Source organism: Balaenoptera borealis (assembly GCF_965194805.1).
Source record: "Balaenoptera borealis genome assembly, chromosome: 19".
Lineage (NCBI taxonomy): Eukaryota > Metazoa > Chordata > Mammalia > Artiodactyla > Balaenopteridae > Balaenoptera > Balaenoptera borealis.
The window spans coordinates 26,545,743-26,559,098 of NC_138878.1; the positions used below are offsets into that span (position 1 = coordinate 26,545,743).

Sequence of the window (13,356 nt, forward strand, 5' to 3'; positions counted from 1 at the left end):
TGTCTATTCTGTCCCCCACTGTCTCCCCAGTGCCTGGTTCCTTCCTGGTTTCTCAGGAAAAACAGCTGTTGAAGGTATACATTCATAACCCCAATAAATACAAAGCCACTCTGTCCAAAGTATACCCTCCTTGGGAGCCCATAACAGGATTCTCCCAGAACCCTAGGGCTGAGGAACAATTTGAAAATGGCCCAAACCTCTCATTTACAAATGAGGACGCTGAGGCCCAGCAAAGAGTTTTGCCCTGATTCTCACAGTTAAAAAAGTGAAGGAGCCTTGCTCCAGCTTCTGAAAACAGCCCAGGGACAGCGCATAGCAGAAGGTGACCACGTTGGACACACCAGATCTACGCACCCGGTTATTACAGGCCGGGTACGGCCCACAGAAGCGCCAAAGTGTAGAGCAACAGGTCTCAAAATATGATCTGGAGAACACTGGGATCCTCACGATCCTTTTGGGGGTCCAAGAGAACAAAACTGCTTTTATCATAACACTAAGATGGAATCTGACTTCTATACTCTCATTTGCTCACAAGACTATGGTGGAGTTTTCCAGGAGATATATGATATGTGAGGACATCATCACTAACGGCGTGTTTCTGCATTCTTGTGTTTTAAAATGTCTCAGTATTAATTTCTAACACGGTAAATATTGATAGATATGACTCCCATAAACAAAAACTCTTTGGGGTCCTCAATAATTTTTAAGAGTATAAAGGTGTCCTAAGACCAAAGAGTTTAGAGCTGTCAGTATAGAGTAACGGTGGGGGTGGGTGGTGCCCGGGCTCAGGTACATTCCAGAGGCTATCAGCATCCCTCTGCCTATCCTCTCACCCCAGCCCCCAGCCCAAGATGCCCTCATCTGACAGGGGCGCTTGACTTGTGAGACGTCTGAAAATGCCAAGAACATCTTTCAGGATTTCTTGCCCCATCCCGCCTGCCAGCCTAACTGGAAATCCTGCTAAGTGCTTCATTATGTTCATTTTCTCACTTGAATCTCACAGCAACTCTAGAATGGAGGCATGATTATCTCCTTGCACAGACAGGAAACTAAGCCTCAGACAGGTTAAGTCACCCGGCCAATGTCATCCAGCTACAAAATGCCAAAGGCATGATTTGCATCTTGGTCTACTTTACTCCAAAGCCTGGAGTCTCCCCCTGTGCCAAGAACTGGAGACACAGTTGGGGGTTCAGGCCACCCAGCAACAAACAGCTATCAGGGTAAATGGGGTGAGAAAGAAAACCACTTACGTAGCTTCCAGGCCGTCTTGGTGACCACAGGGGTGGCCATCCTTCAGCTGGCTGGCACCTGAAGTTCCACCCACAATAGACTGTGCTTTCCTTGTGGGGTGGGGGTGGATCCCCCCCCAGATCCGCCAATCAAGTTGGCAGGGAGTTTCCACACATCCAGGCAGAGGGAATGCTTCGTCTCCCAGCCCCGGACCACCTCGTGGTTTTAAATCATCCACAGCAGCAGCCCGTGCGTGACTGTTGGGATCCTGGGTCATGGAATGTCAGGCTTGAGCCATCCCAGCTCAACACTGGGCTGGAACACAAACAGAGGTGATGGCTTGTTAGCAAATACCCAGGGGGAGCTCAGGGGTCCCTGGGTTTGCAGACCTGCAGATGCAGCTCCCTGGATGACCAAGGCCACTTGATAAAGACAAACACCCACCAAAGCCACCAGAGCCAAGAGATGCACTGCAAACTGGGTTTGAGAATCTGGAGAGGGGGTACCTCAGGCAGGGTGACTTGGAACACAGGGAAAAAGAAGGTCCTCCCAGAGGCCAGGATGATGGGAGAAGGCTCTGTTCCAGGAAGCTGGCTGCCTGAAATGCAGCAGCTGCGGTGGGGCGGGGAAGACCACATGTCTGCAGTTCGGATAGATTGCTGGGAGTTACTGTTTCTCTGACGTATGGGAAGGGGGCGGAGTCAGAGGCTAAGTTTAGGGGCCCATCAGAGGCACCCTAGAGATAGGCATTGAAGTCTTCTCTGGGGACAGTCTCAAAGAGGGCCCTAGGGGTCCAGTTCGTATCAAGGGAACTACACCGGGTCCCTGCAATTCCCAAGGACAGTGCTGGGAACTAGGCCTCCAGTCTGGTCGTGAGTCGGTATGACTCTTCAACTCTAAAAGGCGACCTCATGGAGCCTCCTATCCCCTTCCTCCAAGCCTCCCTCCCACGAACCCTATCCTCGCCCTCCCCTTTCTCCTGGGTTCCCCAGTTCTGCCTCTCTAGTCCTCCATTCACTCCTCCTTCTCCCTGCCGCCTGTGTCCCCCATGCGTGCACATCCTGTCTCCTGGGCTCCCTAACTTGGCCCCTGCCTCGCCAGACCCTCTTTTCTCCCCTTCCCCTGCGCTAACAGTATCCCCATTCATTCACTCTCTTGATTCTTGTGTCCCTATTCATCACCCCTCCTCCTGCTAGACCCCCGGCTCTGCTTCCGGCCTCCCTGGTTTTTCCCCTCCGGCCTCCGCGCCGGTCCCACCCCTCCCGAAGCTGGGGCTGGTCCCTCGGCCTCGCCTAATCCTCCCATTCCTCTCAACTTACGGGGCACAGGCTCCAGCCTCCCTCCGCCCAGAGCCCTCTCCGCCGCAGCCTGTCCTGGCCCCGCCTGGCTCGGCCCAGCCCGGGGCTCATCCTCCCCTCGCCTCCTCGCCCCCTCGGCCCCGCGTCCACCCCACCTGCAGCTGCGGCTCGGGAGGCCGAGGCTCCGCTCCAGGAGCGACCCCCACTTGCCTCCATCCCCTGGCCTGATTGGCCGCTGCTTGACAACCGACCCTCACAACAAAACCTCCGGCTCAGAGCCTCGCCTTCCTCACCTCCCGCACCAATCAGCCGCCGCGAGCGCCCCACCCGCCTCCGGGCTTGACCAATAGAAGCAGGCGCTTCTGCCGCTTTTCCTAAGTACCCGCCCCCTTTTCCTGAATTGGACTAATCACGAGGAAGGAGCGTTCAAGAGCCGCCCCTCGGCCTCTAACGAACCAATGCGAGCTGCCGTGTCCTTGATCCCGCCTCCGCCTCGAGGTTTCCCTGTCCTCCCCTTTCCATCTCTTCCACGAACCTAGTTTGCATTTTCAAAATTTGAGACGCCCTCCAAGGGTTGCTGCGCCAATCCCTTTAGCAACCGTCCCGGGTTGACCAATCAGCGTCCGCATTATTGGAAAACCAATTCCAGGATAGCCAATGGGAAGGGGACGTCGGGAGCAGCGTGACGCCTCGGACCTTCCATCTTGGATTGGAGCGAAGTGGGGACGAGGCCTTAGTCAGCACTTTGCGGTAATTCCTATTTCTTACCTTTGCTCAGGGGCGGTGTTTCCGTGCTCTGAAGACTTTGCCGCCCCTCCCTGGCTCGGACGCCGGCTTGAGTCCCCCACAGGAGGCGTAGAGGGAAACGGAGTCTGACTCCGGGTCCGAGTCAGTCGTGGAGCCCTGGAGGGAAGCCCCTACGGCCTCGGCCTCAATGAATGGATGAGTCGGCTGAACCCTTAGGCGGACCACCAACCTGGAACCCGAGAAAGAACGACTTAGTTTGGGACTCGTGGGTGGAGTGGGCTGAGGGAAGGGTCGTGATCCGCCGTGAACTGGGGCCGCTACCCACGGAAGTCAGAGGAACAGAGGCAGGGGTCACAAAAATGTCTTGGGAGGGAGCCACTGGAACCATGTTCAGAGGGATATCATGCCCATGAGGTCAGAGCTGAGGTTAAGACTTAGACAGCCACGTACTCTGGACAAGGTGTATTTTCAGAGCTTCCAGTTTCTTGTCTGCAAAATGAGGGTCATCGCATACCCACCACCCCACCACCACTAGGGTGGCCCAGCTCACAGAGTGAGAATGGCAAGCCCAAGGTGTGTGCCCCAGAACTTGGGGTCTTGACGCTAGACTGCAAGGGACTGGATCCCAGCGCCTCATCTTATCAGCCACTAATTAGCCATCTGTGAAATGGGGATGGCATTGCTGTATTAAATAAGACTTGTAAAGGTGGTCCCAGGCCATAGATAAAGAAGGGAAGGAGAAAAAGGCTGGTGCTGGGGCCTGTGAACCATGAGGTACAAATGGCAAATTACAAGTGTTTATTTACAGGAAAATCAGGAGAAGCAGGAACAGATGGCTGCAGGGAGGTGGTGTGGCAGCGAGGCCAGGTGCCCAGATGGATGGTCATTAGCTGGGCATAGGGAGCACGTGGGCCAGGCTTTGGGGGAGGTTTCTTTCTCTGGCAGCTTCACTGAGGCCTCAGGAGGGGCAAAGGACCACAGGTGTGGGGACTGAGAAGCATCAAACGAAGACTTTCAGTAACTCCACCAGGCGTGGGTCCTTGTAGAGCTTTTCCTCCAGAGCCAGGTACTTCAGTGGGGCCAGCTCCTTGTGTCTGAAATCAGGGGAGGAATGAGAGGTGGTGAGGGGTTACAAAGCTAGTGCTCCAGGCTCCTAGTGGGTCCTCTCAGCTCCTCCGTCTCCTCACCGATTGAGCCGCTGCTCCAGGATGCGGATGCGGAACATGGCCTGAGAGCAGTAACTCAGGTACAAGTCTTCATCCTCGGGTGTCAAGGTCACCTGGTTCTCCTGATACCACTGCTGCTGCTTCTGCAGCTCCTGGGTCTCCTGTGGGCACAGGGAAGAGAGAGCAGGAGGGCTGATGATGACTGACTCTTAGCCAGGCTGCAGGCTGAAATCCCTACAAGGGTCGGCCCCGCTACCCCTACTGACAGGAGCCAGAGGAGCACAGGCCTGGAGCCACTGGGGTCTTGTTTAGAGGGATATCATGTCCACGAGGTTAGAGCAGGGGTCAAGACTGAGAGTCATGTGACTCTGGTCAAGGTACGTTTTCAGAGCTTCCAATTTGCTGTCTGCAAAACCCACCCCACCACCACAGAGCTCTTTGTGAAGATTAAGTTAGACAATGCATGGGAACTACGTGGTGTGTACCTGACAAACAGAAATGGGTCAAGAACTAGGAGCTGTTATAAGGCTCCATCCATCCACCCACCGCTCCCTCTCTCCGTCCACCCTTCCACCCAATGAACAAGTGTGAGGAAGGACAACTCGGTCACTGGGACACCCCAAGCACTGACATCCTCCCCCGATTAGTCCCTCACAAGTCTGTGAGATGGTGAGCAAACAGCCCTGGGCCCATTTTCTGGTTGAGGATGCTGAGGTCCCCTCCCCTGCCAGGGCCCTGGCTGCACCTTTTCAAACCGGGCCTGGATGAGGTTGGCCTTGTTGATGAGCCGCTGCTTGAAGTCACTGAGGCACTCATCCTTGAGGCGCACGGCCTGCCAGCGCGTCAGCTTCTCTCCCGGTGGGAGCTGTGCCAGAAATGGGGCCAGGTAGTCCAGCTGGGCCTCCACCTGCCACAGGTGCTCCTCGTGCATCACGCGCTCCTGTGGAGAGGGGCCCGGGGTGGGGGGGTTCCTCTTCATTAACATGTGACCGCACAAAACCAGGCCTCAAACCCAGAAGTGCTTGAGGCCTCAGAGGGGCCTGTGCTGTCTCTTGTAGCCGCGATTATTGGTAACAGCCAACTCTCGTGTCTTATGTGAATTCACGTGTCTCTACTTGAGCCCCAGAACATACCCAACACTCAGCAGATGCTTGCTCAGTAAATGGTAATAAAGAGTGGTTGTTAATGATGTTAAATCAAAAACTGCTGGTGAGTCCCTTTTTCTCTTCCACCCTGGGGCCTTATCTATGTCCTGTGTCGGCAGCCAGGGGCCAGTGAAGTTGGAGATGTGGGGGCCCGATGCCCAGACCTGGGAGTCTGAGAACCAGACATCTGATGCCCTGTCCTGTCTCACCAACCTCAACCAATTGGTTAGTGAAGGGGATTTAGAAGCTGGCCTCGAAAACCAAGCTGGGTCTTGCAACCTGAGGCGGTAATGTGAACGCCCTATGCGCAGGGGTCGGATAACTCAGGCCTGTGGCCAGAGTCAGCTCGCGAGGGCTACTGGCCCAGGTCGCGACCTCCAGGGGAGCCCCATGTGGAGGTGGGCACACAAATTTCATTCTTTCCTCGTGCAGTAGAGGTCTTGGCTTGGCCACAGCCCCTGGAAGTGGGGGAGACCTGGCTTGCATCCTGAGTGCTCTTTGGGGTGACCCATGGAAATGGTCAGCTCAGCAGCAAGAACGACCACCATGGTGTCGACAACTTCATCTCCTATACAGGGCTTTCCGGAAGAATCCCTGATCATCCTCAGCACCCTGGAGGTGAGGGGGTGTGGCTGGGGGAGGGGTCCAGGGAAAGCTAGGGCCTGGGCCAGGGAACAAGGCTCACCATGGCCTCCCGATACTCCTTGCTCTTCTCGTTGCGCTTGGTGTCATAGATGGAGATGGTCAGCGCATGCGCCGCCTCCTCTTCCTCCCGAAGCTTCAGGATCTCCAGCACCTGAATTGGGAAGTGGGGGCGGACGTGGTGAAGACACACCCCCACCCCTGCCACCTCCCATCTGCCCACTCTCCCTTGGGACCCGACCTCCAGCTCTGACTCCCAGGCCTGATGCCTGGACAACTTCTCCTCGTTCTTCAGCTTCATCATGGCCTCGGGCTGGTAGAGAAGCTTCTTGGTGTGCTCCATGGGCTCCACCTGGAACAACCACCACAGTGACATGGAGAAGCAGCAATGGCTGGGGTTGTAGGCAGATTCTGGAGCCAGACCTCCTGGGTTCAAATCTTCCCCTGCCATTTTTTAGCTGTGCAACCTCAAGGAAGTTGCTTAACCTCTCTGGGCCTGTTTCTTTCTTTCTTTTCTTTTTTTTTTTTCCTGTGCCGTGGCATGAGGGATCTTAGTTCCCCGACCAGGGATCAAATCTGTACCCCCAGCAGTGGAAGCGCAGCATCCTAACCACTGGGACTGCCAGGGAATTCCCCTCTCTGGGCCTGTTTCTTCATCTATAAAAGCACAGCTAATAATAAAAGAGGAACTGGAGACTCAGAGGGGCTAAGGAATGTGCCAGGAGAGTGAGAATTTGAACCAGGAAAACCAGCCCCTTGGAGGTGGTGAGATCTACTCAGCCTTGGTCCCAGGATCTGCTCTCACCCAGGACTGGGGGGTAGGGACGATGAGTAGTCGAGGCCAGCTGGGTTGTCTTTCTTGGTGGAAAAGAGGAAGATTTTCAGAGGCACTCAAAGAGAAGTATCCCAGATGGGAGCTCTTGATTTTCCCAAGGGGCAGAGATGAATTTCCAGGCTGGGAACCAGGACTTTCTATCCCAGTTCTCCCAAGTTGCTGGGACAGGACAGAGGGCCCCAGGGCTCTCTCCTCTCCCCACCCCCACCTGCCCCTGCCCGCCATGGCCCCCAGGCGCACCTCAAAGCTGAGACACATGTCAGGCGTCATGATGATCTTGTTGCCCTTGCTGTCCCCCTCCGTGCGCCACAGGAACTCACGCTTGGAGGCCGTGATGCGGTCCTCGCGGCAGTGGTAGCGCAGCTGGATGCGCTCATCCAGGATCAGAAACACGCGCTCTGCCACGTCTTCATCCGCAGGCTTCGCAGGGTTGCGGAAGAATCGCTCTGTGATTTTCTGGCAGGCCAGAACATGCATAGGATGGGAGGTGGGAAGGGATTTCTGTGCCTGACCCGGCGACAGGAGCAAAGGACACTCAGGGATGCTGGGGTCTGGGGTCATTTGGGGGGTCATGTGGAATAGCCCCTCCCAGCTAAACAATGGCTCTCAAGGCCCCAGGGGTTCTCGGTGTCTGGCCACTGCAGCCCTGGATGGTGCTGGATTTCTTCTCTAGCTCCCTCCACAAGATGGGGAGCTCACCGCCTCTCCAGGCAGCCTGTTCTATAGCTAGACATCCCTTACTGCTAGAAAGAGCTTCTTTGCTATTCAGACATTAAACATAGGTTGCAAATAATTTGTAATGATATGGAGAAAAAAATCTCACATTTAATGTTAAGTGATACGGGAATTCTACTTACACACACACACACACACACACACACACACACACACACACACACACACAAATCTTAAGTTAGAAAGGATTCTCAAAACCAAACCTATTAATATGGTAATATCTGAGAGTTGGCGTTCTGAGATATTTTTACTTTTTACATTTTTACATGTTTTCTTAATGTTTAGTCACGAGTGTGTATTTTTTATAACAGTAAGGAAATAATACCTCCCTGGCCCAGCGGCTGAGGGCACCGTCTGGCATCAGACAGACCTGAGACTGTGTGTTTGGTAAAACTGGAAAGGTCGCTCAGTAAAGAAGTTTCCCCGGAGGGAGTCAGGGCTGTTCCCCTCCAGGGGTAACCTTGGCCCACCAGAGGGGGCAGGCACCCTGTCCCCAGGCCCAGCGAGTGCTCACCACCACGGGCCGGGGGTTTGACTCTGCACTGTTCAGAGCCAACTTCTTGATCCGGGGCCCGAAATTGACATGGCGGTAGGAAAGGAGGTCGGGCCGCCCTTGGTAGTACTCCGTCATTGTCCTGGGCGTCTCCTCCCGTTTGATCAGGCCGTCCACGCGGGCCGTTTCGTAAAACTCCATGACGCGGTCCATCTCGGGTTGCATGGACGTGTATGAGTGCACTGCCGAGGGGGGGGGAGGGGTCCGGGGACAGGGCTAGGTGAGCACTGGGAGCTCTGGCCCCTGGCTTGATAACCCAACCCCAGGGCCCAGGGAGAAGCGTTAGTATGTAACCAGTGCCCTAGTGCTGGGTATTTAGGCTGCTTCCAACTTTTTTGCTATGATCAACACCATAATGAACGTCTGCAGTTTGCATTTTTTGTCCTTGCCTGCTATTTGCTGAGCAGTAGAACTGCTGGTCAAAAAGCCTACATATTTTAAAGGTATTATTGATTGTTTTGCCCAACTGCTCTCCAGAAAAGCTGCGCCAGTTTGCTGTCATACCAGCAGTGACAGGGACTCACTTGCTCACACCTGGTAGGACCATTTTTTTTCATCTTTGCCAACATAAGGGTTGTAAGATGGTCCCTTATTGATTTAGTTTCTTTCTTTCTTTCTTTTTTTAAATTTCAACCACCAAGCAAGGTTGGTCATGTTTTTAGACATATACTGACCCTAGGTTTTTCTTCTGTGAATTCTTGGATCAGGTTGTTAATTCCCAGGACATGTTCTTCCCTCCCTTCCCAGCCTCCTGGGCTCATGGCCGTGTCTGCACCTCCATACTTCTGCCCTCTGCATCAGTCTTGTGGGGACACTTGTTGGTTTTCTTGCTCAGCATCCTAACCCCTGTAAATGTGGCCCCCGCTGGGTGCCCGATCCCAGCCACATCATAGGCTGCGGCCCTGCTTTGCCTTTCCTGGAAGAACACTGTCAACGTTTCCTTGGATTTTCTGTGTTTCCCCTTACCTCCCGCGTGTCTGCTTTGCTTAGGGAGGCAGGGGCCCTTTCTGTTGCTTGCCGCCCAGGAACCCTGTCAATACGTGGATACTGGTTCCTCCCACTACATGCCAGCTGCATGGAGGCTGCTCTAAGGAGCACGTGAGGCCCCCAACCTGGGCACCCAGCTGGCCTAGCAATGGGGCCTACGTACCACGCAGAGCCTGGGGGTGGCCCGGCTTGAAGTAGTCGATATTCAGCCCCGTGACCTTGTTGATGTGCTTCAGCTCCAGCATATCCTCCCGGTTCTGGAACCACTCCTTTATCTCCAAAGTCTTGGTGCCTGTAGGGCCCGATGCGTGCTTGAAGCAGCCAGGCCAGCTCCCTCAGCCTCCATCCCACCGCCCCAGCACACGGAGGCCAGCAGGGCCCACACTCACACCAAGAGAGGGGCAGTGACATGACCGAGGTCACGTGGCATGTTGGGGGACCCAGCTCTCCTGCTCCCCGCAGCCAGGGCTGCCCCCTTACACTCCAAGTCCTCGTAGGTGGTGAGGCGGCACACCAGGCCGTTGTTGTTGAGGTACGGGGCCCACTTCTCCAGCTTTGCCCTCTTGTACTGTATCACCTTCTTCCCGTTTGGACAGCGGGTCTCGAATGCTGCAGACACAGAGTGGGCTGGGGTCCTTCCTCCCCAGATCGGGGGAAGGGAGGGCCAGCCCCACCAGCCCACCAGCCACTCATCAGCCTCTGTGCACTGTGCTGTCTGCTAGGCTCCTCCAGCCCCCACACCTGCTCCATGGAGGCAGAGGAAAAGAGTCACCAGGGGTGGCGCCTGCCCTGGAGGAGATCTCAGCTTGAGCCTGACCACACCGCACTCTCACTGCCAGGCCTTGGCTGGAAACACCATCCCCTCCTGCCCTTACTGGGCTGGCTTCTTCTGATCCCTTAAAACTTAGCTCCTATGACCTCTCCTCCCAGAAGCCCTTTCTTCCTCACCCCCCACCCCCGCCAGCCTCCAACCCCCTGGGTTCCCATGACACCCTCTTTAGCCCTTCCTACCCTGTTGGGATGGCCTGGGCCCTCTCCGTGGGTCTAGGCACTCCCACACGGGAACCTCAGCAGCCAGCAGAAGTTGGCATGGGGCACAAGCGTGCCTGTCCCCCTGCTTTCCCTGCCTGCCCCTTTTTGGTCCTGAGACCCCTGTGCCCTCTGGGTACTGTGCACAGTCTCCTCCTGGCAGAGTGGGGTGAGGGATGGGAACGGCTGTGTCCTGGTCCTTGGTCCTCCATCACCGGCCACACTCCATCATCCTGGGTGGGTTAACTGAGCCCTGTCCTGTATGCCAGACTGGGGTCAGGCCCCAGGCTGCAGAGCTGAGTGCATATGTTGAGAAGGAAGAAATGAAGAGGGTGCAGCAGAAAGCAGGCCATGGGGGCGGAAATGAGGGACCAAGGCAGCCTCTGCTTATATCCCCCTGTCTAGTTGTTGCCACAGACATCCCCAGAAGCCCGGACACCAGTGAGGGTGCAATACCTTCTGGGGAGATCTCAATCTGCTCCACCCATGAGCATGGCATGTCGAAGCTCTTATCCTCATCCTCCTTGCCCTGCTGGGAGAAGTGGGAGTGGAGTGGCGGTTCTGATCAGGGCTGGGCCATGGAGCCGAAGTTACGGTCAGAGCCTCTGCCTCATCCCCCAGGGCCAAGCCGGGGTGGCTCGTCCGCTCCCCCGGGAAGCCCAGAGGTCTCGAGCAGTTCTGACCTGGCTTGACCCAAGATGGGGGGAGAGGAGCAGTCAGCTCCTCCCCGTGCCCACCTGGTGCCCGGCGAGGACAGCAGCACCCTGTCCTGCATGCCCCGCCTTCCCTCTGTCAACAGAGGCACGAGGAAAGCCACAGCCCTTCAGTAAAACTGAGGCTCAAAGCAGTTAAGGGACTTTCCCAGGACCCCTAAGCCTCAGTTTTCTAACTGTAAACTGAACCCCTTGGGAGGATTGACTGATAAATGTACATAAGGGTTTGGGACACTGCCTGAATGCCCTTATTGGTTTTTTTTCTTTTTGAGCCTAGTTTCCCCATCTGGCAAATAAGGCCTGGTCTAGACAAATGGTCCTCAGGTTAGGTAACCACAGAAACTTGGATAAGATTTTCTCAATTTAAAACTTCTCTCCCCACCAAATTGCTCAGACCTCTGATGCCTGCTCAGCTAATCTGTTCACATTTTGAGGCCAGCAGGGGGCGCCAGTGCCCCAGGATTTACTGCACAGGGGAGGAGGCTCTCTGGTCTCCAGAGATGAGGACGCTGGCAACACTCAACACCATGTGCAGGGGGGTCTACACAGCTATGCCAAGCACATCACACCAGTGGTCTCACTTTGTCCTCAAGCAGTCCCAAGAGGTAGAACAGAACCACCTTTGAGAACCCAGACTTGGGAGCCAGACTGTCAAATCCCAGGTTCAAATCCCAGTTCTGTCACTTACTGCCTGTGTAACTTTGGGTACATTACTTCACCCCTCTGTGTGTAAGTCTTCCTATCAGAAAAATGGGACATGATAATACTAGTACCCACCTCGCCGGGTAGTTGTGAAGATTTAGACAAGTTAATTTAAGTTAAGCACCTACTGGCACTGAGAAAGGGGCATATGCGTGTTACCTATGGGCTGAATTGTGTCCCCTCAAAATTCACATGTGCTAACACCCAGCACCCCAGAATGTGACTATATTTGTAGATAGGATCTTTTTTTTCTTTTTTTTTTTAATAAACATTTATTTTTGGCTGCATTGCTGCACGGGGGCTTTCTCTAGTTGCGGCAAGCAGGGGCTACTCTTCGTTGTGGCGCACAGGCTTCTCATTGCAGTGGCCTCTCTTGTTGTGGAGCACGGGCTCTAGGTGTGCAGGCTTCAGCAGTTGTTCAGCACGCAGGCTTAGTTGCTCTGCAGCATGTGGGATCTTCCCGGACCGGGGCTCAAACCCGTGTCCCCTGCATTGGCAGGCGGATTCTTAACCACTGCACCACCAGGGAAGTCCCTGGAGATAGGATCTTTAAAGAGGTAATTAAGTTAAACTAAGGTCATTAGGTTGGGCCCTAATCCAATACGACTGGTGTCCTTATAAGAAGAGGAGATTAGGGCTTCCCTGGTGGCGCGGTGGTTGAGAGTCTGCCTGCTAATGCAGGGGACACGGGTTCGAGCCCTGGTTTGGGAAGATCCCACATGCCGCGGAGCGACTAGGCCCGTGAACCACAACTACTGAGCCTGCGCATCTGGAGCCTGTGCTCTGCAACGAGAGGCCGCGACAGTGAGAGGCCTGCGCACCGCGATGAAGAGTGGCCCCCACTTGCTGCAACTAGAGAAAGCCCTCACACAGAGACGAAGACCCAACACAGCCATAAGTAAATAAATAAATAAATAAAATTAAAATCTCAAGCTAAAAATTTGTTAAAAAAAAAAAAAAAGAGGAGATTAAAACACAGACATGCACAGAGGGAAGAGGCTGAGGGCACAGGGAGAAGGCACCATCTACAAGCCAAGGAGAAACCAACCCTGCCGACACCTTGACTTCCAGTCTCCAGGGCTGTGAGAAAATAAATTCCTATTGCTTAAGCCACCCAGTCTGTGGTACTTTGTTATGGCAATTCTAGCAAATGAATACATCACTTATTACTACAATGAATGTAACCAACCCCACTCCCCCATTTCACATGCAGACGCTGAAACTGAAGCTTCCAACATTTAGGAAGTTTGCCCAAGACGTCAGAGCCAATAGGGAAGGCCTCTGGACCCCGGACTTCCACGCACAGGGCCTCATGCAGACCTGCCTGACGGCCCCTGACTAGGAGATCAGCGATGACCAGGCCAATGACTTTCAGAAGGGCTGATAGGATGGACAAGAAAGGCCTGGCAGTGTGTGTGGAGGATCATGGTGGCCACGCAGGAAAGGCCTGGATGTGAGGAATGGCTGGCCCTGGGGCTCCGCTGGCTTGTGGAGAGGGTCTTATCGCCCTCCTCCAAGAGGCATGTTCTCTAGGCGCAGGGCAACTCCCGAATGCAAGTCCCAGCCCTCCCCTG

General features: G+C 54.7%; 2 protein-coding genes across 22 annotated transcripts in view; both read right to left on the reverse strand.

The window, feature by feature from the left end:
- KATNB1 (katanin regulatory subunit B1) overlaps positions 1 to 2,832 on the reverse strand; it is a 34,224-nt gene extending 31,392 nt beyond the window's left edge. For 2 of the 3 annotated variants that reach the window (XM_082368926.1, XM_082368924.1), the window contains exons 1-2: positions 2,684 to 2,832; positions 1,251 to 1,545 (exon numbers count right to left, since the gene is read on the reverse strand). In XM_082368926.1, the coding sequence (XP_082225052.1) occupies positions 1,251 to 1,290 (40 nt within the window). In that variant the 5' untranslated portion in view covers positions 1,291 to 1,545; positions 2,684 to 2,832. Of the gene's footprint in view, positions 1 to 1,250; positions 1,546 to 1,736; positions 1,759 to 2,683 lie in introns of those variants that run through there. The other variant, XM_082368925.1, reaches the window with a different exon arrangement.
- Positions 2,833 to 4,056: 1,224 nt separating this feature from the next.
- LOC309617108 (dynein regulatory complex subunit 7) overlaps positions 4,057 to 13,356 on the reverse strand; it is a 91,680-nt gene continuing 82,380 nt past the window's right edge. For 15 of the 19 annotated variants that reach the window (XM_082368813.1, XM_082368812.1, XM_082368809.1 and 12 more), the window contains 10 exons: positions 10,824 to 10,896; positions 9,819 to 9,947; positions 9,502 to 9,630; positions 8,313 to 8,533; positions 7,304 to 7,519; positions 6,470 to 6,580; positions 6,272 to 6,382; positions 5,187 to 5,381; positions 4,463 to 4,602; positions 4,057 to 4,369 (listed from right to left, as the gene is read on the reverse strand). In XM_082368813.1, coding sequence (XP_082224939.1) covers positions 4,276 to 4,369; positions 4,463 to 4,602; positions 5,187 to 5,381; positions 6,272 to 6,382; positions 6,470 to 6,580; positions 7,304 to 7,519; positions 8,313 to 8,533; positions 9,502 to 9,630; positions 9,819 to 9,947; positions 10,824 to 10,896 — 1,419 coding nt within the window. In that variant the 3' untranslated portion in view covers positions 4,057 to 4,275. Of the gene's footprint in view, positions 4,370 to 4,462; positions 4,603 to 5,186; positions 5,382 to 6,271; positions 6,383 to 6,469; positions 6,581 to 7,033; positions 7,087 to 7,303; positions 7,520 to 8,312; positions 8,534 to 9,501; positions 9,631 to 9,727; positions 9,948 to 10,823; positions 10,897 to 13,356 lie in introns of those variants that run through there. The other 4 variants (XM_082368811.1, XM_082368814.1, XR_014237755.1 and 1 more) reach the window with 4 other exon arrangements.